General features: G+C 42.0%; 1 protein-coding gene across 3 annotated transcripts in view; it reads left to right on the top strand.

The window, feature by feature from the left end:
* The first annotated feature begins 3,574 nt into the window (after positions 1-3,574).
* Positions 3,575-23,763, top strand: part of hecw2a (HECT, C2 and WW domain containing E3 ubiquitin protein ligase 2a) — a 47,239-nt gene continuing 27,050 nt past the window's right edge. For 2 of the 3 annotated variants that reach the window (XM_087853159.1, XM_087853161.1), the window contains exons 1-8: positions 3,575-4,176; positions 15,414-16,029; positions 20,733-20,840; positions 21,069-21,163; positions 22,394-22,460; positions 22,879-23,048; positions 23,364-23,503; positions 23,650-23,750. In XM_087853159.1, coding sequence (XP_087709285.1) covers positions 15,651-16,029; positions 20,733-20,840; positions 21,069-21,163; positions 22,394-22,460; positions 22,879-23,048; positions 23,364-23,503; positions 23,650-23,750 — 1,060 coding nt within the window. In that variant the 5' untranslated portion in view covers positions 3,575-4,176; positions 15,414-15,650. The remainder of the gene's footprint in view (positions 4,177-15,413; positions 16,030-20,732; positions 20,841-21,068; positions 21,164-22,393; positions 22,461-22,878; positions 23,049-23,363; positions 23,504-23,649; positions 23,751-23,763) is intronic. The other variant, XM_087853160.1, reaches the window with a different exon arrangement.

Here is a 23,763-nt window from a genome sequence, read left to right on the forward strand (position 1 = left end):
AACTCCTCTCCCTTTAAGGCCCTCATTAGCAACAGATTTGAAAAAGCAGGTAGGTGGTTCTTCTATGTCCCCAAATTTGGATATACCCTCTTTATGATGTCACATAGCTGCAAACTTAAAAAACAAAACTGTCTGAAACTGAGTGTTCTAAGCAGTCTTAAGATGGTATTTTCAGAGAACAGGGGTTATCTCTTTATTTGAAAGTTTCATCATGCTTGGTATGAAAGGCCAAATAGAAAATACAGGAAACCAGAATAGAGTTTATAATATCCTAAATGTCTACCTGTTCAAAGTGATTTTTTTTAGGCATGCAAATTTGTGTGAACAACTAAAAATATGAGCTGTTGTTTTTTTTGTTTTTTTCTCATCCAGCTACTGACACATTTCTGTCATATTTAACAGGATTACTTTCTTCCAGGGTTCCAGTCAGCAGCTTGACCTCTCCTCTTCCTGTTTTCTGTGTTTTCCTAATTGCATTACACTCGGTAATCTTCCAGCTTCTCCTGCTTTCTGAGCATCATTTATTTTAATGTTTGGAGTGCTGGTAGCTGCTTACAGGAGCTTGTGCCTGCTGATGGTTGGTAACGAGTTCATGAACTTTTGAAAATGACATCACCCCATCCTTTCATTAGGTCTCTAAAGATGCTCATTGAGGTTTGAAACATTAGTAAAAGTTAAATAGAGGTCAAGTCTTTTGCAAGTTGCAGTTTTCATTGTCCAGAAAGATTTGTTATAATTTCAGTTTCAGACATCAGTTTGTCTTCTTGCTGAACTGAACCACAGTAAGAGAGGTTTTCACCAGACTACTGCATCCCACTGCATCTTTCTTTCTTTTCTTTTTTTTAATGAGCTTGCTTCTCTGGCTCCCAAGGTGACACTCACTCTGATTGATCTCTGGAAACATCCTTTGTGCAGCTGCCAAAACTCGAGCCGCTTTTACCCCTAAAAACAGACTAGAGGCTTCAAGATGTTGCAGTAATTTAAAGTCTTAAAATCAGCCATTTTACTGGTACTTACTGTAAATTCAAGTGTTAAAAGTTATCAGCATTTGCAGAAACTTTGATTTTATCTGTTTTGTGCTGAAGAGATATGAAGTGAAGCTGAACTGTGGCCTGGCTGTACTTTCATGTATGTACCAAAAGATGGAGCAGCGAGTTAGTGTAACCTTGCATTTAATCAATAAAAAGCACATTCCTATTTACAGTGGCAGCCAAGGAAAAGGCTGGTAAACTGCTGCCCCCTGGTGGTGAAAGTTTTAGTCGTATTTCCCAGAACAAACACAAAAACCTTTAAACGACACACATCCTTGATCTCTTTTTTGCTGTTAAGTGACAGCCAAAGAAACAATATCAGAGACAGCTGATTGTTTTTATTTATAATCATCTTCTGTACAAACTTGTGATGTTTAACAGTGTTTACCTGGTGATATGAAATGTTCTTACTGCAGTCTATAAGTGCTTTACAGTTCAGTGGTTCCACTTATCTTGCTTCTGCCTACAGTGACTTTAATACCTGTAACCTCCTGCAAGCTGGTCCTCGTTGTGCAGAACTAGTTAGTCCTCTAACACGTGCTCATACATCAGGCAGTTGGAAACGTCTTGTTTTGTTTATTCACGTTTTCTGAAGAGGCTCTGGCGCGGACGAGTATTTAATCCTCAGGTTTCTGTGTCGGTGTGTCAAAATCAGTCGCTTTGATGTTTTTATATCTCTCACATTTTTATCTGAGGTATCTGTAAATGAGCAAACTGTGCAATTTTTTTGGCACTGTTGTTGTTGGAATAAAACCATGAAAATGACTGTTGTTTTTGTTTTTATTCTGTAGTGATGTGATTACAGTTATTGTTACAAAAGCATCCTCAGAGCAGTAACAGCTGAACTTACCTTGAGGTATCCAGAGACTTGCTGAGACATCAGTGTGATTAAGATCGATGCTTCCCTGCTCATAAAATTTAATATTTGGTATACAAAAGATATTTATATGGAGGGCGAAACTATCAAAATGAAGTATAAACTAATAAACAACATATTTTAGACATTTATTATTTTATTGTATTTTTTGCAGTTTACTTCGTCATATTTTATTTTATCTATTGACTTCTCCATTGTATTTTCCTTTCATTTATTTTGATATTATTTCAATCCACCCTTACATACTGCTTTAGTCATACATATGTTTTCTTTTGAACATCCATCTATTGAACTTTCTGTCTTTATAATTTGACAGTTTTTGTAAATCAGGGTGCAGCTGAAATAAGCTTTTATTGTGATTTTAATGTGACTAAACTATTTTAAAAGTAGTGAATGATGATTAGTAGTAGTATTTCAGGCTATAACTGTTGACTACATATCAGCGTCTCACCCGAAAGTACTCTTTACACTACACTTTCATGCAACACCAAAGACTAGTGGGCGCGAGGGCACTAACTAATCAGTGAAGTCCTGTTAAAGCCTGAAATGCAGCGTTTTCTTTAGTCTTCTTGGCTTTTCAAACCAGCATACAGCCCTAAAGTATGCCCTGTTTTATTCTCCTTTTTAACTCTAATGGGAGCATAATTTGCAAATAATACATCATTCTGTATTAAATTAGACCTCAAACTGCAGACTTGAATCATAATGTCATTAAGTGTCATGGATCAGGACAGCTGAGGGCCATCTTCCCTACACAGCAGGATTATTTTTTTCAGCCAGAGCAGTCTCCCCCTGCTGGTCATCGAAGCCCATGCAGTTTTTAAGAGACAGGTTCACCATTTCTGCATTACCTTCTTCTGTTTCAGTTTGGCACTCTTGCTGCACGCCTTCTATATGGTCACCAGAGGACAGTGTGTGCCTGCCATCACCTGTTTATCTACAATCTGAATCACATTATTAAAGGAACCAAGACAGTGTTTCTACAAACTCCACTCAATTTTACTTAACAAAAAAAAAGTCTGTAAAATAAAATCGGTTATACCTTAATGACTAAAGAGTTTGGGTGATACATACGGAGAGCTTCAGAGGCTGAAAGCAAAATAAATAAATACATAAAAATTTTAAGAAGTTTCTAGTTTTTGAGTATTTTCGTAATCCATAACAAATTTTAAGCCCAATCATGTTTTGATGCATTTATTTAATTTTATTTAGTAGTTTGTTACATTAAAATTGCATAAATGAACCTCAGTTTTTCCCCACCAAATATTACTTTCTTGGAAAGAAAAACAACTATATTAACATAAACATATTTGAAAAGGTCATTTGATTGTTTCTGAGCTTTTCAAAACATTTTAAAGAAAGTTAATTAGACAAATATTTATTATTTATAACTGCTACAGATGTTTGTTTGTTTTTTGCGGGGGGGGTAAGTAAAATTGTTATAAACGTTTTTAGAGGCCCGTGAAACATGAACTTGTCATCTTGTGATATATTTTTACATTTTTATTATTCTTTGATTTTGTCAGACTTGGTCCTCCATAGAGCTTAAACGTTTTTAAATATAGTGCTTTAGTACTGTGTGTGTCTGTGGTGCAACTGTAGACAGGTAGACAACACTAAGCGCAGTCTCACTCTCTCTCTCGGTGGGACGTGTCCAGAGTCACGCCCACTCTGGCATTTTCCCACATTAATATGCAGCGTATATACTGTACGTTATCGTCAGTCAAAAAACTACATCTCAGGCTCGATGATCTTCTGAAGAAATCCCTCCGCGCCCTGAAGAGGAGAAGTCGCTCCTCTGCAAACACCCTGCCGTTACACCATCCTCCGGCAGGCTACGCTTTTCTCGTCCCTTCCTGGACTGACAGCAGCTGCTCAGCCCAGTCAGGTTTTGAGCATCTGCTGGGACTGCTGGGAGGACGTCGGCTCAGACTGCAGCGCACTGCGATGCAGAGAGGGGGGCACTGAGGCTGTGATGCCGGAGCTGTAATCCGTAAACCTGTGCGGACGGAGCGCAGGGTGGAGCTGGCGGAGTTCGTGCGCACACCTCTGGAAGCTGCTTCCGAAGAGGAGCCTCTGCAGCGCCGCAGCTTTGCACCGGGAACCCGCCTCGGTACGTGACTCCGAAACCGAAGCTGCCCCGGATCCCACAGGGAGGGGGGCCGTAGCGCGGCACCCCGCCCGTCTCGCCTCATTTGGACCGCACGGAACTAAGCCGTGATATTCGCGCACGGAACCCACCGAGCAGCCCGCACCTCTGCGCCAAAGGTAAGCAGCTCCGCGAGGCGCGGGGGGCGCGTGCAAGCGCTCGTGGCTTCCAGCAGGCAACGAGAGCCTGTTGATGATGATGATGACGATGATGAAGGTGCCGCTGAAGCGCCGCAGCACCGACTCCGCGCTGCTGTTCGATCGATTTCTGTGTCACGCGCGTGTCTCTGCACAGACGCGCAGAAAGGGGAAAATGACGTAGGGAATTCCCACAGTAATCCAATAGCGCGCGGCGACACCTGCACATTCCGCCAGTGCGGCCTGCTGCCGCGCGCGGCCTCGCCAGCGGCGCGCGCGCGGACTGAAACGATTAAAGTTGGATGCGAGCCGTTATGTAACGTGATTCTGCTGACGCGGTTCGCCGTGAGCGGGGGTTACCTCCACGTCCCCGCGTCTCGGGGGTGCTGCTCCCTGTTTACGTCCACGGCGGTTCAGCTCAGCCCGACGGGATCGATCTGAATCACAATCCATGAAAGTGCAAAAACATCCCCTCGTGTGTCTCTGCACTAATGAAGTCCTCACCTGTTTATTTAAGGCAGAAGGTACCGGGGCTATGTGGCAACATGTGGGCTTGAATACTCAGTCTACGTTTAATTTACCTGATGTAATTTTACATGCACATTTGAATTTTTCTGTTTAATCCGTAGAGGATAAAGTTGTTGTTTCTCACACTCACAACAACTCCGTCACCACTGGATGTAGCTCAGCATGCTGTAGGGCCACAAGGCTTACCTCTTTATGTAAGACTGTACATGATTTTTATGCCTCCTCCCCCTGTCCCACACACTGAGGCACTGCTGCACTCTTTGAGTGGCTCAGATATTCAAAATTCAGCATTTCAGGGAATTCCAAACCTTTAATTTGCATCATCAAAGATTCAAAATTAGTTTAGTAAATTATACTCTTATACTTGTTGTCCCACATTTACTTTCTTGTCATTTGGTCACACTGGTACACTGCCATGGTGTGCCATTTTGTGGGGGCTACCACATTAGCTACACCCACCTGCAGAGTCTGACAGTGTAGACGACCAGCAGTGGGTTTAGTGGATCAGTGTTGAACACCAATGCTCCAGAAAGGGTCAGGGTTAGAAATGTGTTTCTAGTCCACGAAATAAATTGTGGTTGAAGAGTGTGGGACAATACATGAATGATGAATCACATGAGTCACATTTAACGACGTGATAAACACAAACATGATATTTGCAGTTTTACTGGTTTTGCTGCATTCGTGCATTGAATTCGTGTTTCCATCACTGGTTTGTGGGATAAGTGAGCGGTGACAATTTTATGATAGAAACTAGTTTATTTTTTGGGTCAGCTTCCTGTGTGATGATGAGAGGCAGTTTTGATTATGTAGCTTCACATCACAGCTTAGCAAAAAGCCTTTCTGACTTTCAGCCATCAGGTAGGTAAACAACCCCACAGCAGAGTTATACTGTCCCATTCAAGCCCCAATCCCCCCATAGTTCCCCCTGTAATCTCAACATATTTGTGGTCCTAATTGAGTTTTGCTGTCGTGGAGCCTGCAGTGTCTTTGCTAAATTCCGCTTTGGGAACAACTTTATTATAAATTGTTTATGCTTTGATCTGCTTTCAAGGTAGGGGTTTGGATGAAATCTGCAAAGCTGCAAGCACGCTCAGCTTTCTCAAAAATCTGATACTTGAAACAGATGCGTTACCCGAGATGAACTGGAACATGCAGAATTTCTGTTTGGCTCTTGCAAAGAAAAGAAAATTTCCCCACTTGACAGAATTTGACGAGGTTATGGGGGGAGGTTTGGTCCTGATATCTGTCCTGACTGAGACCCTACAGACTCTTTAATGTTAGCTGCACGTAGGTCTACTGACTGAGGACTCAATATACAAAGTAATTTGTAAAAGTGATGTGGAAAAACAGCATAAACTATCTTTTTGGCTGTTTCAGTTCTACATATACCTCTTAAATAAAGTACTGTAGTAAATGCATGTGTGTTGTAATTGTTCTTCGAAAGCATATTAATATGGGATAAGTGTGATTTTCCCACTTTAATATGAACTGGATACACAGTACATTATGATTGGTGAAAAAATAAAGCAGATGTGCTGCAGTTTGGAGAGAAAACCCCAACAATCAGATAATTCCCTGTTAGCAGCACTTAGTGACTGTAGGGAGGAAGAACTTCCTTTTAACAGGAAGAGACTGACAACAGAGCTGGGATCATGAAGGGACAGCCATGTACTGTGACATGCCGGGGATGTGAGAGGAAGATGAAAAGAAAAAAGGAAAGCATAGAGAGACCATGAATAACAAACAGGTGACATGGCTTTTTGTTTTGTTGTCTACCTCACTTCCTGTTTATTTTGAAATCTTAAATGCGCTTTAGTGAGGTCATGCCATTTTTCTTCTATACCTCTCAATCTTAGACCGTATATTAAAAATGGCTACTGTGACATCACCTTGTCTTTTTTGGAGCCAGAGTTGACCATATCTGGACGAGGGGTTGGAGTGCTAAGGTATCAGCTAATGCTACCAAGCTTGGTTATCAGTCTGCATCTATAAACTGGACAGGGTTATGTGCCGGCACGGATATCTACAAATTATAGATCAGTAAAAGACTGGAGGTCTCCTGATGTTAAAGAGGGAGTTCTTCCACCCCACAGTCTCCTAAGTCTTGCTCACAGGGGAACGTCCAATCACTGGGGTTCTGGTGCTGTATGAATGAAAACGAGTTGGATATGAAATCTTCAAATAGTATCATAGCAACAGTTCAAATGATATTTAACCTTTTATACAACTTTAACTATTAGTTAAGCGTTAAGGCAGGGTGTGTAGTTTTGTGGTTTGTAACAAAGTGAAGTGGAGCTGTATGGTGAGAACGAGCTGGGTTATTGTTATCATTAAGCACTCTTATTGAGTCTTTTTTTAGATGGTTAGAAATAGAAGGAGACGATACGTCAGATGTTAAAATGGGCGAGGGATAGAGGGCTGTGTCACCCTGCAGTGATGTCACGAAACGGCTGACTGCTTTATGTGCAGGTCATCATTAATCCATGATTAACTTAACCCGCGAATAGCCAGCTGTCTCCTTTGGTTATTATAATTGTTGGTTTTGCAGATATTCACATTTCTATAGCTGCTCTGTTAATATGAGATTCCTCTGTGGGTCTCAGCCTGATGCGCTAAGAAACTTTAGGTTTTGTGCTCGAATTTTAAGCACTTGGCTGCACAGCATAAATTTGTAATGATGGTCTGCACAGTCACCGGTGAATGAAGATGAGGAGTTAAAGTAAATAAAGAGAGCAGAATACAAATGCCTCGAGCGCAGCTGTTTGCAGTTTTTACACATCCACACACAACCCACATTCCCATTTATAGTAAGCATTTTAAACTCGGAGATATCAATCAGCCTTCCAGCGTAAATGCTATTTTTGACTCCCCGAGGCCTGTCACATGGAGGGATACCTCCCGAGGAGTGACTCATCCTGGACGTTTACTCCCAGGGCGATGTGTTTAGAGGGGAAACATACCCCGAGTGGGACAGCGCTGCACTTTTTCTGGGAAGTGGGAACACACCGGCACTGAAATCCGTGTTTGCTCAGACTGACTCACAAAGGTGCATCTTCCAGTTTTAAACCTGGCCTCGCTGCAGTGTGTGAGCTGTAGTCACTCAAAAGCATGTCTTCATCCACCTTTAGGGTCATCGTGGAGCTCAGGGAGAGGATATTTTATGGTGCTGCATCTTTCTTGTGGATAGAAATAAGTGCTTTTAGTGTGTAAAAGTTAGTTTTTTTGTGCTGGTTGTGTGATTTGCTCCTGTGCATGTGTGTGTGTGTGTGTGTGTGTGTGTGTGTGTGTGTGTGTGTGTGTGTGTGTGTGTGTCAGCAGAGGGACCCCTCTGTGCCCCTGTGGAGGTGACTGCAGCACTTTACAGCCTGACAGAACGGGCACCTTGGGGAGCTGGCACACACACACACACACACACACACACACACACACACACACACACACACACACACACACACACACACACACACACACAGGCAGAGAAACAGAGGGGCAGAGAGTGAGAGGTGGAGAAATCCCTTTACTGACATCATGGCACCTACAGCTCACGGCACGTATCCAGGTGGTGAAACGCAGGCGGTGAATTCAGCGATTATTTTCATTATTGATTCGTTTTAATGTTTGATGACCTGAATATTTTCCACTGTTAATTGTTTTCACCACTGAAGATCATGAAACTGGTGAAACTTGACCATCACAAAACCCGAAGTGATGTGCACGAGGAGCTGCAGGTGTAACGGGTGCATCTGTCTACGAGAAAATGATTGGTCGACAGATGATGTTGGGTCAGAGCTCCTTACGGGCGCCTATTTGAGCTCCGTGTGTGTGTCCTCAGGTCCAAGCCAAAGAAAAGCCTTGCTTGCACTTGTGTGTCAAGTACACAGACACTCAGATACCTGCACACATGAAAACATCAGAAAAGCAGCAGCAAAGGTTTTCATTTTTGATTGTCAGTTGTAAAATTTTTTTTATAAAATGAAGCAACAGCTGTGCATAGACTGTATATAAAAGATGCGGACACTTCCAGGTCTGAAAAGTGAAGTCAGCAGAGGGTGACTCCTGTGTTTGCGAAAACAAAAATTTATGACCTTCTGATGGTTTTATGGTCTCAGTTTCCAGTTCCAAGTCTTATTGAAAGCAGCGTGATGTTCATTTTGTAATTTATGGTCTCCATTAGCGTTCACAAATACTATAAAAATGCTCAACTCGAGGCTTCACAGCAGGACTTCACAAATCAGTGGGTGGTTGTCCACAGTTTATCCAAAAAAGTGTTTTCAAATCACTGTATTCATTTTAGAGGGGAAAAGAAAATAGTTGGTTTAGCTGCACAACATGAAGAAGTAAGTCAAGTACAGTTGAATGTGCAGTTCTCTGGAGGACTTAACCCTTTAAGACCTACCACAGAACCAAGTCCGCCAGAGCTTATATTATATTTTTACATGCTGTGGAGCCATTTTTGGGAGCATTTCAAGTTGATATACATCAATACAACCGTTATAGCCCAAATTGTAATAATATGTCTGCATTAAGTGCATAGTAATTACATAAATTGCAAAAAAGTGCAATAAACTACAAAAAATTGAAAATCGTTTTTGTTTTTTTAACATATATTTCTAATTTGAGAAATTTAAGAGGCTTATCCCTCAAAACTGTAAATACGAAAAAGTTGCACAAAATAGTTTCCCACCACAGGAAATTTATTTTGAGTGTCTTCATAGTTTTATTTTTGAAATATACCAATTTTTATACACTGCAGGAAAAAAGAAAATAAATATTATAGTGCAAATTTGCAAAAAAGCAGCATATGCATCAAAATAAACTATTTCCAGCAGTGCAATATGAGTCCTAAGCATCCCAGAAACGACACAGAAAGTCATAAAGTCAAAGATAACTTTTAAAAACACCAGTATAGGCTCATGAGGCCCTGATGGTAAAAAACTACATTTCTGCAAAATGACGTCACTTTCGGTTTTGGGCAGGTCATGGCGGACATGCGATAGTTCCCGCTGATGGACGTAGGAAGTGTTATGAACAGCTGATCGGATCGGCAAAGCGTGTTTCTGGAATATTATGTTTTTGTTGCTGCAAGTGCTTTTTATGCAGTTTTTGCAAAGCTATATGTGGAAGGAAACCGTGACCGAGGAAAAGCTGATGGCATAAGATGTAAGTACAACTCCTCCGGTTTCATATGCAAAAAAAATTATTGCGCTAGCTCACGTGGTTGCAGAGCTACCGGGATTTAAAAAAAGTTACACAAAACGGAGCGTGCCCGCTCCGACTGGCTTTAAAGGGTTAATTTTTGATCCTGCAGAGCATCTATCCACATACACCCTTGCAGGGATCTTAGACTTTTGCATGTACAAGCCTCACAATTAGCCTTTTAGAATAAGTGTCCATAATCAGGTGAGATGAAAGAAGTTCAAAGTTCACCTTTTGTGTGGCTTCATCACACGAACACCTGCTGGTACCTGCTGATTACTGCTAAGTAATCACTGGAGCAGACATGGAGCACAGTCCAGAGCTGAAGTGACGCAAACTTAAATTATGATAAATATTTTGATTTTTAACAACATCACACCCCTACAGTTGTTACAGATGGGTACATTTCCTATAGAGAACAAAACTTTTTGGTTTTTGTACCAGGATTTAAACATGTTTAAGCAGCCTCGAGTGGCCATGAGAGGAACTGCACTTCAACGGCAGCTTTATTCTTCAGGCCCAGAGGTTAATGCAGATGTGGGACCACGAATTGGCCTTAAATCCATCTGTGTTTTTCTTACTGCCAAGTAAAAGTTTAGTAATTTGCTCAGTAACAGATGGTCACTGTCGATTTCAGAAAATGTTAATCCCACTGAGTAGAGGTGCGTTTGCTTAGGAGTATTTGCAGCGGAGGATTAATACACATTTGTTGCAGGGTATTTGCAGCAGGACAGTGTAACTTACGTGAGATAATGTGAAACAACAGAGTTTAAAGCAACAGCAAATCTTGGTAGAGATAGAGCTCAACCCCAGCTTTTCCCCTTACTGTAGTGTCACTTTTTGAATTTAAGTTGTTCTTTTACTTGCTGTTTGGTTTATTTAGAAACCAAAGCTCCTTTTTAAACTCAGAAAAAGATCAAAAGTGGGGTTACAATAGACTCTTTTACAACTTTAACTGTGTAAGAAGGTTTTGTACAATTTAATATGTCACGGACTTGACGAGTAGAACCCCATATTTTTTATGACTGGCTAATCTATTCTGGAGGTTTGCTTCTGAATGCCTGTGAGAATGTAGTTTAATTATATGAGAGCATGTTTTATAGCAGGTATGTACAGAATCTCAGAATTCTGACTTTAATCTCAGAATTCTGACTTTTTTCTCAGAATTCTGACTTTTTTCTCAGAATTCTGGAAAAGGAGAAGAAAAAAGATGCGCCCACTTTTTTTTCCAGTCCCTTATAACTGCATTATTTCTAATGGCCAGCAGGGGGCGACTCCTCTGGTTACAGAAAGCAGGCAGATTGTATGGGAGTCTATGAGAAAATGAGCCTCCTTCTCACTTTCTTTATTAAGCTCTATAAATGTCTTGCTAATGAGTTTATGGTCTCAGTCACCAGTTTTAAGTCTTATTTAAAACAACATGATGTTTTTTCAGTAAAATATGATGCCATTTAAAGTAAAACAGACAATATTTGAGGGTATACTTTAAGGTTGGACCTAACTTATGATTGGCAGGTGCATATCACTTGTTTTTAAAAAGCAAGATGGCAGTGACTAAAATGTTCAGCCTGACATTAAAAAAAGGCTTTTATTTAAAAAAAATACATTGACATTTGTGGATTTTGTTTTTAAGGTGTCAGAGTCTCGATTCATGTTGGAAACTGCCATTAAGCTCAGTTTTATAGGCTTTTAACTGTTAGTGAGGAGGTATGTCTTGACAGCAGAAGCATGCTTTTTAGTATTAAACGAAAGAAAGGCAAAGAAAGTGTAATGATCTGACTCACTGGTATATTTTTGAACTGGGGTTGTGACAATAAGATACATGAGGCTTTGGAGATGAAGAAAAGTAAATCCAGATCTAACTAAACTAAACTCGATCAAATTAATTAATTGTTTAACCAGGGGAAAACTCGTGGTGTGCGTGCAGTAGAGCGGTGCATGTGCCTTGTGTTGAGAGAACTGTGAGCTGTGCAGAGGGAGATGTACAGCCATAATGCTTCCATGGTGCCTGTCAGTCATGCCTGTCACTTGGGACGCTGGAGTTTTCCAGCTTCACAAACAACACTGAAAAAAAAACGACCTGCCACGAATACCTGAATACCTAAACCTGCCATCTGGTTTTGGGAGCGTTCTCTGAAGAAACTGTTTTTGACAGGATGCGAGAAAACAACTATCCAGCAGTGTCTGGCACACTCCATCACCTCCTCTGCTGCAGATGTGTCTGCTGTTAGTATTCAGCGCACAGCGGTGCACTGTACAAAGTATTCAGTGCCTAATAACAGAGCAGCGCTCAAATGACGGTATTTGAGACATTTATCATCCCTGAGAAAAGATGTTTGATTTTGGAGTTCTCATGCAAGGCTTTATCTATATTCACCTTCCTGAGAATCAATCGCTAATCCCAGTCAAACTGTGCAGGGCTGGGCTTCGGGATTAATGGGAAGCAGGAGTCTTTTCAAAGAAAAAAAGCACTGGAATGAGTCCAGATTACTTAATGCTGTCTCCTGAGGTCATGGTTTGTTCTGTGCTGTTTGGAGCTGCTGCATGCACTCCTCATCCTCTCTATTTTAGTGAGCAGCCACGGCGTCTCCCGCTACACATTGGGGTTAGACAATGCCTGGCAAGAACTGCAGGAGGGGGTCGATTGGACCACAGGAGCGCTTACATAACCACCAAGCAGCTTCACATCTATTTATTTTTTAACTGAAGATGCCTCTGCTTGCTTATGAATGTTACCTCTCTCCCCTGCTGGTGCTATATGACTTTGGCCATGTGAGCACGTGAGCTGGATTTACGTATTCCTGCATCTGTGATGAAGGTTTTATTCTGCCATAAATCCCTGTACGGGGTCTGGGCTCGGTAATCTCGTTGAGTCAGGGACGTCCAGGCTTTCCTCATGACAAATGCAACAGATCTTATTTCAGCATCAAGCCCGGGATATTTCAGAGACACGCATGAATCACCTTCAGATTGATTCCCTGCTTTGCATGGTCAAGAGTTTCAGCTTACCTCATGGTCTTTGAGTGGAAATGAAACACTAATGAGAATGTAGTGAAAGACAGAAAGGAAGATGGTATTACTGATAAGAGGAAGCATTTATAATAGCAGCTGTGTGAGGTTTATACCCACTGTGAAGTGGGTATAAACTGACTCATTGTCACTTTCAATTTGATTCTTTTAGTCAACAAAGAAAGATGGAAGTAGACGAAGGAAAGGAGAGAGCGTATGGCTGGAAAAAACACACTAAAATCAATATTTGAGGAATATTTCAACATAATTGGGATGGCAAAAAAACTAAACACCCTTTTTCTGTGCTCCTATATGGAGGACCAAAACTGCCAAGATTACAAATAAACTTATAAACTAAAATATATCAATAAATACAAAAATAAAATAACTTTACTATTACTGTTGACTTCATAGTTAACTAAACAGTGTAACAAACAATTACATAATATTTAGGAATGTCACAATACCCAAATACAAGTAGAATTACGTGATTCTCGATACACTAAAACAAAATGATTGTCCCAGTGCTTAAAGATAAACTGTTTTATTAAAAGTCATTTTAAATCACTGACATAGTGACATGGAGCAAAGCTGATTTCACAGTGCCAAATGGAACATGATACCAAAACTTTTAGCCTATATCAGGAGCTTTATATAGGGGAGAGCAGATATTTGGATCGATCCGCCCACCTCTAGTTTTTACCACAGATATGATTTGTGTTTCAGGTGAGGGGTGTTACTCATACATGTGAACGCATCCATGTGCACTGTGAAATAAGTGCAACATAGAATTAGATAGTGCTGTTTGTACTTTAATTTATGCCATGAACTTTGTGACATATACGTAACTCAGATGAGTTCCAGCTTCAGTGTGCTGGACTCCAGCAGGTAGCTTAGGTGAGGTTCAGGTTAGAGTGAAGACGATGGAGCCGTGCAAGCAGCTGCATGGACCACCATAAGGGCAGCCTGGTCAGCGAACTAACCAGTAGGGAAAATGTTAGATAGGACCGTTTCAAGCTAGTTATTATTAGGCATTAGCCAAACTTTCAGAATAAAAGCGTGGTGATTATCCAATAATATGCATGTACATTTGGGTGGAAGTTAAGACTGCAAAGGTAAAGAACTGAAATGTCAATGTATCTATCTATCTATTTTTTTTTACAAACTATAGAATAGTAGCCTACATTTATTTAAATTTTGGGGTGCATTTAATGGCATAATTATTTACTAAGTCATTTATTTATTTATTTTTCTCCATAGTTCTTTACAGTCATTTTTATTTTTTTGGTCCAGATTAAAGAGCAAGCAGTGAGTTTTAGACCTGGTTGGCAGATTAAGTTACTTCTGGAGACTCGGTTTCATTTCTTTGACCTCCACCAGGTCACCCGCATCCTTTCTGCAGCTGGTGTTAGGTTTTGATTTTAAGCCAAAAGGTGTTACCTTTCAAATTAAATCTCATAGACATAGTTTTTGTTTGAGTGTCCCAAATAAGAGACGTCCTACCTGTAACCCTAACAGGCTGCAGTGACTTATCATAAGATAAAATGAAGCTCAGACCATCTAGTGATTCTTGTTTTGTTTTTTTGAATACCATTAGTCTGACAACCCACTTTGAGGTCTGCAGACGAGCTGACAGTTTTAAAATGTTACCAGCGGCTCGCTTATCGAGGCATACTTCAAATACCACAGATATCAGGCTTAGCTGAGACTGCAGCCCACATTATTTTCCAGTGACTGCACCAGGCATGCGTTAGCTAAATATTACCAAACCTTTTCTACCCTTAAGAAAAGAAACACACACACATTTACCGCTAATGCTCCTCAGTCTAACTGAAACCAGCCTCCCCCTGGCTAGACTCTGAAGTCACATGGCATCCTTTCTTTAAAAACAAAATGGCTGTGGTTGAGACTCTGACAGCACTCCCAAGACACTTCCCAAACTGGCATCTGCTGATTGAAGAGCTTCCTGGGAGGCAGATACAGCTGCTTGTCGCCTCTCTCCTTTCTTTTACTGAGGCAGCCTACACTGACTGAAACCTTGTTGCAGACACGAGTGTGTGTGTGTGTTTCTTTTCCAGCGGTCTCGTAGAGATAATGCATTCCAAATGAGATCATTTCAGCCTGTTCTTCTCCTCATGTGGGCTGAGTGTTTCTAGCAGAGAGAGCGAACACACGGTACACATCGTTCATCATTCAAAGAAGTAAATAGTGCATTCAATTAATGAAAGAAAACAAAATGAGCTCTAAAAGTAAAAGTGTTGGAATGGTGATGTTGGAAAAGGAAGGATGGACCACGTGGCGGTGCCGGGTTACTTGTGTCTGTGATGGCTTCTTTGACAGCAAACAGCCGCTCCGGTGACGGATGTTTGTTCAGCCATTTGTTGATTGCAGTTCGCGCCGTGCAATCACTGCTTTTGTTGTGCCGGAGCAGTTTTGTAGCTCACTGAGTTTTGTCTGTCTTTCTTTTCTTTCTCCATCCTCAGGTTCTTAATGCCACTGGATAACATGAACTAATGAGTTGACTGTTTGGCTTCATTAAGGGACGAAAACGGATGAAACTGGACAGCTTTGTGGATCAGGAACCCACACATCACTTCTAGACAAGAGGCAGATAAATCAGAAACGTGTCATCGCTTTGGTGACCGTCCGGCTCAATAAGAAGCTCATCTCTGCCTCTACTTCTCGGCTCTACTAATTAACTGCTTTCACTTGTTGCCAACATGCGTCCTTCCCTCGCCACAGCGGTCCTGCCGCCCAGGACCCGTTCCCACAATCCACCCAACCTGTCCGTTGGGGGCCGCGAACACCTGTCGGCCCCACGAAGGCGCAGCCCGCATCTCCGGCACACCCTCAGCCCGGAGAACCTGCGGACTCTGGCGGAGAGGGGCGGGGCGGCTGTAGATACCGTGTCCGTGGTGAGCAGCCCCATCGGGCTTCCGCGGGCAAACAGCGACACTGACCTGGTGACATCCCAGAGCCGGTCCTCGTTGACGGCGTCCACTCTGGAGTACACGCTGAACCGTGGCCAGAACCTCGTCATATCCTGGGACATAAAGGAGGAAGTGGATGCTACAGACTGGATCGGGCTGTACCACATCGGTAAGATGATGCAATGGCAAGTAAAGGAACTTTAATTTGTGTCAAATCTCAAGTCAGTGCCTCCCAGCCCCCCCCCCCAGAGTCAGCTGATGTGGTTTGTATGGTACGTCAGCATTTTTGATGAATCAGTGCAAAATTTCAGTTTTTTACTGTAAAAGCTACTGATTCCCCAGATCCTCTATGATCCAGAACTTTCGGTGATTTAAAAAACTGTCCAAATTATTATGCAAAACGTGTGAACGCCAGCGCTGTGTCTCCATTTCACAGCCACATTAAGAAGCATTGCAATATGGCTACATTAGAAAATTATTGGATTCAGAAGGAATTGCAGCAAGGCGATGATCCTGGTATCTAAACGTAGGTAAAAAAAGCTGTTTTAATAAAGCCGCCTATTAGGGCTGTTCATATAACGATATATATCGATAGATAACGTTTCGCAAAATAAACTGTTTACGGCAATATTTTTTCATGGTTTTGATGGTCACTGTAGCGGCTACATTAATTTCTTAAAGTTAATATAACCACACTACGGACAGACAAGCGCCTGTTTTATGCGTTGTCGTTAGCAACAACGACGGTAACAGCATCGCGTGTCCGCTTGTTTATGTTCCACATAAACCTTTCACAATAAAGCTCAAGATCCTGTTGAGACTTTTCAAAATAAACTGAATCACGTGAAAGAGCAGATTATTTACGGATGAGAAGTAAAAAAGACGCCAGGTGCTAAAAAAGAAACCTTAGACTCAAACGTTAGAACAGGCTTTTCCCCGCAGCATGCCGTGTAATAAATACTCACAAAGAAAACGGCGGCTGTTACAACTTCTGTCTAAAAATGTATCGTTTCATGCATCGGTTAAAACACTCGACTCCAGCTACACGACGCGCAACTGGAAACACTTCACACAAGACGAGCTGCCCGAGATTCACAGAATTTACAGAAAATGTTACATTTTTGAGATTTATATTGTTATCGGACGATAGAATTCTTATATCGGGAGATGAGATTTTGGTCATATCGCACAGCCCTACCGCCTATCCAACACAGTGATACAAGCCTTGAAAATTTAGACAAAATGCACTTTTTAAAGTTTTCTCCAGTAAATTATGAGAAAACCGATCAATCATCCAGGCTACCAGTGATTTTTTCTGCTCATCAGAGACATTAAACTGGTGCATTTTATTCAAACTATGATAGATCACAAAATGCTGATGCTCAGAACTGCTTATAAATAAAAAATGTGCGGAAAAAACGCATTTGGCTTCAGATTGTGAATTCTGTTGTGTGTGTAAAACGGATCATAAATTGAAAATGCCATGTGGACTTATCTCCTATACTTACGACATAGAGTGAAAAAAAAAAGATTACATTTCTGTAACTCTAAAAACTTACACTTAGCGTGAGCACAGAATTTTGCTTGGTTTCATTAAATATCCTAAAGTTACTGTAGAAAAGCAATCAGCTGATTCTGAGGGGGTCAGATGGGAGCTTTTCTCAGATTTAATCAGTCTTATGTGGAGTGACCTGAAAATGACACACGTCTGGGACAGCTTATCTCTCAGATCAGTGTTGATGCTGTTATAATGCTGATATTTTTGCAGAGGCGAGGTGTATGTGCTCAGACAGTAGAGCAGGTCCACTGATTGGAAGGCTGTCAGGGCACTGTCATTGCAGCCTAAACTGAACTTAAGTTTTGCATATTAATAAGCTCAACACTGGTGTTAACGCAAGGGGTAGCAGACCTGTTTATCCACTGTTCTCATCTTTGTAGCTGTTTTTAGGTGATGCCAGCCCCGATGGCTCATCAGACAATCTACTCCCTTTGATTGTAAAAGTAAAACAAGCCTGGCTTTCTGCTTTCCATTGTTAAAAGTACTGCTAATACCCAATATAGACCTGGAAGGGTGGATAGAAGAGGTGGTGGCATTACATGTCAATATATGTCAAATCCATTGCTAGTGACTCTGTAACTCTGACAGTCCATAAAGGTAAAGGCTATCAACGTGGGTGTCACATATTAATGTGGTTGGCTGTTACAGATCCCACTCGCCTCAGATGTTTTTCTGCAGAAAGAGTCCTCAGCTTTCAGGGTATGCTGGATTTAGCAAACACAGGGCCTAGAAACTCAGAATTAGATCCAGAGTTAGTTTAGCTGTTCAAATTGTTGTCTTTATATTTAAGAATTTGGCAAAAGTATAAAAAACTAAGATACCACTGAAAGGAAACTAAATTAGACTATAACACTCAAATCTGCAGTTTGATTGCTATGGATGTTTCGATAGGTCGATAACTAGCTCTAAAGTTTGAGATAATAAACTAAAATTTTGACTTATGGTTAAGAAAATGTGTTTTCTTTATTGGCCTCCATAAATTTTTTCCCACTGCCCACGTATGTGATCAGAATCAGCAGCACAAAAACGCGCCAGCTGATTGTTTTTCTCAGTCACTTTAACTTTTACATGTATTTTTACCCCTGAATCTGTTTTGCTGAACTCTTTGGCAGCTCGCCGTCATTCAGAGCTGACTTGACCCTGCGTGTCCTCGAAGCTTTTCGGCTGATCCTGATGTTTTGTTGTCGAAATCTGTCGATAGCTTGGTGCAGAGTCTCGTGCAGGAGCTTCCAGCAGCGAGTCAATACTGAAACATTAGCTGTTGAGACTTTACACCGGGCCTGGAGGCTGAGTCAACGTGTCACAGCTCTGCCTCGGTGTACGATAACACACACACCATCACAAAGCACGCACGAGCAGGGTGGTCTCCAATAATGTCCGCTAATCCTGCTTAGAGACAGGAATCTGACAGGGAGGAAATCCGTCGACCTGAGTGCTGAAGGGGGCTATCGGGCTCACGCAGATCTGTCCACGATGGTGAAAGCTAATACAGGAATCAGAGTGTGAAACCAGCACACCGGTGATCAGTCCACTCTGTTTTGATCACGTAGTAAAGATCCAAAAGAGATCTGCTGCTCTGTGATTGAAAGCAGATTCTTATTCTTATTTTTTTATGTCTGAAAAATCTAAGTGTGGTGTACCGTCCACCATGAGTGTTTACACACTGCTGTGATCTCAGCTTTTTAACCCCCTCTTTCAAGCTGTTTTTATTGGCTGTGCACACATGGCTGATATGGGGCTTATGGGAAATGGAGTATTTCTAATGGTGCTGAGGTATTTAGCACAAATATTAAAAAGTGCACAGAAGCAAAGCTTGAAGTTGTGGGTTGCTGATGTGTGTGTGTGTGGGCCTAATAATAAGCTGTAAGTATAAACATCCAAAATTGCACCGTGATCCAGCACACACATCAGGTGCACACACAGGTAACCATTAAAAAGTATCCCACTCTTGCACGTCTTTTAAGACACAGCAGGCTAGAATCTGTGCAAATATACAGAATATTTTACCTCATAAGCCAAATTTTGCTCAGGACACAGCAGTCAAATGCCCTTTTGGAGCAAAGTTAGCGTGAAATTACTGCCTAATGATAATGTTAACTTGCTGCACGGCAGCTCATAATAAGCCCGAATGTTGCCTTCATCTGGGTGCACAGATATAATACTCCAAATTGGCGCCCCCGTGGTTTAGGCGTTAAATTTCCTAATGAGGGGCTGCGAGGACATTAATCAGGGTCAGATGTATGCACGAGTCTCTTCTGCGTCATGGTGAACCCAGTTTCCAACTCAAGTTAAATTTTTGTTTCTAACATAGTTTTTGAAAAATATTCTGACCACATTAAACACGGGGATCTCTGCCACGGTCATAAATTTGCCTTTTCATTGTTCACTGAAGCAAATAATGAACGTTGTCTCTTTACCCCAGATAATTACAAAGTGACGTTGAGGGAAAACTCCAACTCTGCGAGCTGTTCATCAGCATGATGGACTGTGTTAGTGATGGATAATGAGCTTCAGAAAACAATGGGCGCCTTTGGTTTTGGAAAGGTCAGACAAACCTGCCGCACAACAGACGGCAGTAAATTCTGGACGGCGTGAAATTACTCCTATAAAGGACTCGACTTCGTGATGGTTTTAACTTGTTTACCAGGCGATCAGTTTAATTTCTGTTGACCTCTAAGACTTAACCCATCTGGATAAGCTGATTACATTTTCCAGACATTTCCTTCCTTGTTGGGAAAACTGTATGGGAGGAGGAGACGGTGCAAACTGCCGGTGCCTGGTGGGGCGTCAGGTCACTTTATATCAATCATAAGGCCGCCAGGACTTCATTACCTTCTCCGGGGTCTTATACCCCAGAGGAGACACCACTTTCCTTGACTAAGCAGACATTCAATGATAAGCTACCTGCCCTCCCCTCCTCGCCTCCCCTTCAGACACACTGGCATGCTCACACACACACTTCCACCAGTCAGCTGAGGTTGGTGCTTCATTAATCTGTGCGCAAAAGTGCTACGTACAGCGGAATTCCCCCTCCCCGTTTTTAACTCAGAGGAAGTTTGGAGTTTGTCCTTCTGTTTGGAGGTTACAGGGAGGCTATTTTGGGAATGGATTTCACTGATTAAAGGCAAACTTGTGTTTTGGAAGACAGAGTCCGCAGACTAAACACGCTGAAAGGCAGAACAGTTTTGCACTGCAGCGGCACAATGCAGAGCATGCTGTTTGATTTAACTCACATTCTTTGGTCTAAAAATAAACGCTGCAAGAGCCGGATGTGTCTAAAGCAAGAGTGAACTAACACATTTACCCTCCTGCAGATGAAACCAGTCCATCCAACGTGTGGGACTGTAAGAACAGAGGGGTGAATGGCACCCAGAAGGGTCAGATCGTGTGGAGGCTCGAGCCCGGGCCCTACTTTATGGAGCGTAAGTTGGTTATTGAAAAGTATCTCTGCACTTCTCGCAGTTCTTGCTATAAAATATTTAAAATGATCTAAATGGTCGACAGTGATGATTTAGACGTCACTGAGTGTAAAAATTACCTCCAAATCAGAGGAGAACATTTAGAATGAACCTCCAGGTGCAGCTGAGCTTTAAAGATTTTTCTATGTGATGTTTTTAAAGGGCTGTAACTCTTTTCTGCTTCCTCTGCAGCTGAGACAAAGATCTGTTTCAAGTACTACCACGGAGTGAGCGGAGCCCTGAGAGCCACGACCCCGTGCATCACTGTGAAGAACCCAGCAGTCCTGGTGTGTGAGGGAGGGATCGCACTGATCAATCACTCTGAGATTTATACATGTGAAGTCTGGAATATGATGGGAATAGCTGGTTATGATTATCGTGATTGTAATAGCTCCAACGATAAAACAACAAAACAAACCAGACTTAAATCTCATTAATGTCCCCTTCAAGTTCATATCCTTTAACACCTCTGGACTGCATCCAGCTGTTTCTGTTATTTGTGGATGCTTTCCTGGGATTCCCGTTCTTGGTAGTTGTACTTGTGTGTGCTGAATTTCGTCCTCTGTATTAAACGTGAACTCTTGAATTTCTGACAAAGCTGCGGCGCAAAGTTGAGATCTTTACAGGAAGATTTTGCAGCAGGACTCCTCTCTAACAGCTCTGAATGGTGTTCCCACGGCCTTCCTGACCGGATGTACCATGTTTCCGCTTGGACATTGTGGATTCCCAAGCTCAAACTACCATTTGATCGCTGAGTCGGAGACATGAAAGTTGAGTCAGTGGGAAATTGTCTGTGAGAGTTTTTTGACAGCAGTAATGGAAACCTACCCTTCTTTACCAGGCGTGGTTCTTTGTCACTTCCTGTTTCTAAAATAAAATCTGAGATGAAGACTCATGGTTGTGACACACCAGGAGAGAATCCCAGATGCTCAGGTGGAAGTGGTCAGAATGGACTTCCAGGATATGATCTAAAGCAAGCAGCAAGCCTGGAAGTGCTTCTTTGAAAGGAAGATCAGCTTTAACTCAGGAGTCGTGGACCTTCTCCAGTTTCTGAAAATAGCAGATGTGGGTGGTTTTTGGATATTTCAGTATGCAGGACTGATTTTGAAGCCATTTATTTCACGTTTCTGCACATTGAGCTATCAAACAATGAACTGCCTTCATTGGCTCACAGTCTGCCTTAAGAAATCCTGTTATTTATCACTCTCAATAATGGAGCCTCACGGTGGTTTATATGGCATGTTTCATACTTTTCAGTTAATTGATGACTCAATATTGAGTCGTCTGTGACCGTAATCAATCCCACATAAATGCTGAGATTTGGCTCCTCGCTGATGCACTGCTGTCTGCGTTCAGTTCTAATTTATTCCCTCAACCTTCAAAGTCGTGTCCACAGTTATGATTTAAATTCCTGTGAATTCAGTAGGACAAACGTGTGTGTGTGTGTGGTCCTTGGAAAATATGTGCTCCATGTGTTTTATAGCATCTAAAGTGTGACGTTGTCTCTTCTATCTCAGGTGGAAGGGCTGGCTGAGCAGGTTGGAGTCGAACATCCTCGTAAACTGATCAGCTTCACTTTGACGGGTGAGTTTAGCAGTTTTGCTAAATGCCTCTTTGCAAATCTTTCCAAATCTGGAAGAGCCACACCATAAATCCCAGAACAGATGCTTGGATTTTAACCGAGTGATCCATCTTATCTTCATCTGTGTCTTACAGTCCCTTTGGGAAACACTAGAGTAAACTCGAGTAAACACAGAGGCCTTGGTATTGAAGGGTTTTTTTCCCCACCAGAGAGACTCTGAAGTTTTTATCAGTTTCCCAGTGATGATATCAGGTTCAGTTTAATTGGTTTAAAAGAATGGGACGTCCACCTCACTTACCCAAACCACTCGCCTTTGTTAGCCATGATGCATCTGCAGGTCAAGCCGTGCACAAGCAAAGGAGCGAGAACTTCAATCCTTTGCTTTGATATTTGTCTCTCTCGTCATCTGTTTTGTTGCAGACCTGCGTGCTACTGGCCTGAAGAAGGGGATGTTTTTTAATCCTGATCCGTACCTGAAGATGTCAATCCACCCAGGGAAGAGGAGCGTGTTCCCCGTCTTCAGCCATCACGGGCAGGAACGCCGATCAGCTATCATCGCTAACACCACCAACCCCGTCTGGCATGGAGAGGTGACGTCGTTGAAACTTTTTCAAGCTTTTTTTGAATGTTACTTTGCACTACTGTTAATTAAATGCATTTCTATTAAAACAGGGGACTATATCGTGCCACAGGTTTTGATAGACTGGCATCCAGGATTGGTATTTAATACAGACAGATGTTGGTCTGTTTTTGGCTTTTGGCTAACCTAAAGATAAAGCGCCTTGAGTTTTCTGTTTGCACCCCATAATCTCCAGTAAGACTGTCTTTTTGAAATACTACCATCGAACTCATGATGTGTTTCCCTCTTTCTTTTTTTGCACATCGGTGCTTTTGCCTCTCTGCAGAAATACACATTTGTGGCCCTGATGACGGACATCCTCTACATTGAAGTGAAGGACAAGTTTGCCAAGAGCCGACCGATCATCAAGCGCTTCCTTGGCCAGCTTACGATCCCTGTGCAGCGGCTCATTGAAAAAATACCTGGGTAGGTGGAAAATGTGAAGACACAGGCGAGTAGGAGCTCACTCATAGAGTCACGCACACATAAACAGACCTTCATGTGTACTTTATCTGTGTGTGCAGTGTAAAAGACACACAGGTCTCCCTTTTTTTGCTTCTTTAACTGTGCAGAGTCCAGCCCGTCAGTTTCTCTCTGTGTCGACGCTTGCCCACTGAGCACGTTAGTGGACAGCTGCAGTTCAAAGTTGAGCTCACCTCGACAGGACCGGATGGTAAGTTTGCCTC

Source organism: Neolamprologus brichardi, chromosome 16 (genome assembly GCF_056152115.1).
Source record: "Neolamprologus brichardi isolate AB-2024 chromosome 16, ASM5615211v1, whole genome shotgun sequence".
NCBI lineage: Eukaryota > Metazoa > Chordata > Actinopteri > Cichliformes > Cichlidae > Neolamprologus > Neolamprologus brichardi.